At 53.4% G+C, this 2,594-nt stretch overlaps 2 protein-coding genes across 4 annotated transcripts in view; one reads left to right on the plus strand and one right to left on the minus strand.

Moving 5' to 3' along the window:
• Window positions 1-1,155, minus strand: part of Trip13 (thyroid hormone receptor interactor 13) — a 22,764-nt gene extending 21,609 nt beyond the window's left edge. Inside the window, exon 1 of the mRNA XM_021180283.1 lies at window positions 884-1,155. Within this exon, the coding sequence (XP_021035942.1) occupies window positions 884-975 (92 nt within the window). The 5' untranslated portion in view covers window positions 976-1,155. The remainder of the gene's footprint in view (window positions 1-883) is intronic.
• Window positions 1,156-1,208: 53 nt separating this feature from the next.
• The window catches only part of Brd9 (bromodomain containing 9), a 23,982-nt gene continuing 22,596 nt past the window's right edge, over window positions 1,209-2,594 (plus strand). For all 3 annotated transcript variants that reach the window (XM_021180587.2, XM_021180588.2, XM_021180586.2), the window contains exons 1-3: window positions 1,209-1,339; window positions 1,827-2,041; window positions 2,263-2,395. In XM_021180587.2, coding sequence (XP_021036246.1) covers window positions 1,288-1,339; window positions 1,827-2,041; window positions 2,263-2,395 — 400 coding nt within the window. In that variant the 5' untranslated portion in view covers window positions 1,209-1,287. The remainder of the gene's footprint in view (window positions 1,340-1,826; window positions 2,042-2,262; window positions 2,396-2,594) is intronic.

Genomic DNA, 2,594 nt, shown 5'->3' on the forward strand with positions numbered 1-2,594 from the left:
AACAACAACAACAAAAAAACCCACTAAAGTATAGCCAGGTCTGGCTGTAATTTCAGCATGCAAGCTGAGTCAGAAGAACTTGTTTCAAACACACACACACACACACACACACACACACCCTCCCTCAGACCTTAGACATATACAAGTCATTAGTCAAGATGGGGCTTGGCAGTGTACTGTCTTAGGATCAACTGTAGGGTCCCGGGCCTGCAGTCATACCATCAGCCACCCTCAGGCTAATTAGAAAAAGGAGGTGCCACTAGTTCTTTACACACTACTATGAAAATTAATAAAAATTCAGTGTTTGAGACAAGCCTGAAACATAATGAGCATTCAATCCATGTTAGCAGCCCTTTTAAGGAAAACCTGAAAATGCATAGCTGTACGTACATAATCTTTGTAACAGGAAATTTGCCACCTCATTGCTCTACTGACACTGCACTTTCTTGCACCCATAATTGACTGGAGATCACCTCTGTCGCTTAGCAGGTCCTATTACAAGGAGCTCATTGTTAGGCTGTGCTCCAGAGGCCAGTCAGTTGAGAGCTGTGGGGTCCTGCCAGATAGTCTGGATGGTGGTAGGGTCTGGATGGGATATGCGGCAATGTGAGAGGTGAAACTCAAGAGTAATGTGTGGTGGGATGGCCGGCAAAGTCGGATCATGCTGTTAGGGTCAACTGAAGTGGGGTGGAGGCGTGTTGGGTCATACTAGGTGGGTTCATGTCAGGCTGTTCAGGTCGTGCGAAGTGGGGCCGTACTGAGGGGTGGGACGCTATGGGGTGGAATCCTAAGAGTTGAGGTAAGGTCGTGCCATTCGGAGTCACGCGTGGTGGGGTCGGATCAGGTCGCGCCCCGCGTGGTCGGACTCCGTATATACGCTCACCTTCCGCTGCGCTGCAGAACCTCCACATGGACCGCGGGCGATTCCGCAACACAGGGAAGCGCTTGCTTCAGGTCGCCCACCGCCTCGTCCATGGCGCCGCCGCCCGGAGCCGAGGGAATGCCGCCGGAGTGAGGCCGCGGTCGCCTCCCTGCGCCCTGTGCGACAGCTTTCTCTGATGTAGGAGAATCCACCTTGGCTAAGAGCCGGCCAAATCCACTTCCGCCGCCCGAGCCGCTCGGCGCTTTGCAACCCGCCCCGCCCCGCCGAGCTTCGAATCTGCCGCGCGCTGCGCACCGCCCCACCCTGACCCGGAAGCACTCGGCGGTGGCGAAGGCGCTACTTCCGACTGGCGCAGGTCGGGCTACCGGCAGCCGCTTCTCACCGGATCCCGTGCTATCTCAGCCATGGGCAAAAAGCACAAGAAGCACAAGGCGGAATGGCGCTCGTCCTACGAAGGTGCGGAGCCCACGGGCGGGGTCTAGGTTGCCGATACGGGCCGGGGAAGGCGTTCCAGGGGAAGGGCGTGGTCTGTGCTGGGCGGGGTCCCGTGAGAAGGAGGGGCTTAGAGCCAGGTAGTGGACAATCGTAGGAGGGGCGGGGTTGGGGCTGAAAAAGGGAATAGGCAGCGAAGAGGCTATAGGCTTCTTTTTGGGTCCTGTAGCCACTATGTACCTCCTCTCTGACACCAGGAAGACCCGCAGCAAAAAGAGGGCTTCCGTGAAGGAATTGGGGTCCTGGGTCTCAGGTTGGGTTGTTGTACCCTCGGAATATCCTTAGTGGTGATTTTGTGGTTTGAAACAGAGGATTGAACACCATTCTGTCAGTTTGAGATTACATATTCTGTGGTTTTGACAACTCCTTGCTGTCTAGATTCACACTCACAGGGGTGCAGTATTTCTACTCAGTATTTTGCAAGCTTGACCTACGTACGATCTGTGTGCAGATTATACAGACACGCCACTGGAGAAGCCTCTCAAGCTGGTGCTCAAGGTGGGAGGGAGTGAAGTGACAGAGCTCTCAGGATCTGGCCACGACTCCAGCTACTACGACGATCGCTCAGACCATGAACGGGAGAGACACAGAGAAAAGAAGAAAAAGAAGAAGAAAAAGTCAGAGAAGGAGAAGCACCTCGATGAGGAGGAGAGGAGGAAGCGGAAGGTAAAGGTTCAATGGCCTAAGATGGGTCCCTAATCATGCCTGGCTATACCCGGCCGTTGCTGCAGTTCTGGGCTTCCAGGGCATCTTCAGGTGATGCCTGTCAGGTGTCAGGAGTGGATCTTCTTCCCAGTCTGGGGAATGCGCAGAAGTGTGCGGAACCTGCATTACCAATCTAAAAGGGTTCTGGCTGTTCTGTGCCCTCGGTTCTTCCATACTTACAGGAAGAGAAGAAACGGAAACGGGAGAAGGAACACTGCGACTCAGAGGGGGAGGCTGATGCTTTCGACCCTGGAAAGAAGGTGGAGGTGGAGCCACCCCCAGACCGACCAGTGAGAGCCTGCCGAACACAGCCAGGCAAGACCCTGTCCCCAAACATGAGTTTCCTACCTTGTCTATAGCATGGTTATCTAGTTGTTGGGGACATTTCACAAGCTAAAAATGAGTAAATTCTCTTGAAGACTGGTAAAACAGACACATGGATGCCAGAGACCAACCATATGTGTCCTGCAAAACCTACTATATTTTTATTTGGTTGGTTAGTTGTTTTGTTTTG

This window comes from Mus caroli, chromosome 13 (genome assembly GCF_900094665.2).
Source record: "Mus caroli chromosome 13, CAROLI_EIJ_v1.1, whole genome shotgun sequence".
In the NCBI taxonomy this organism is placed as follows: Eukaryota; Metazoa; Chordata; class Mammalia; order Rodentia; family Muridae; genus Mus; species Mus caroli.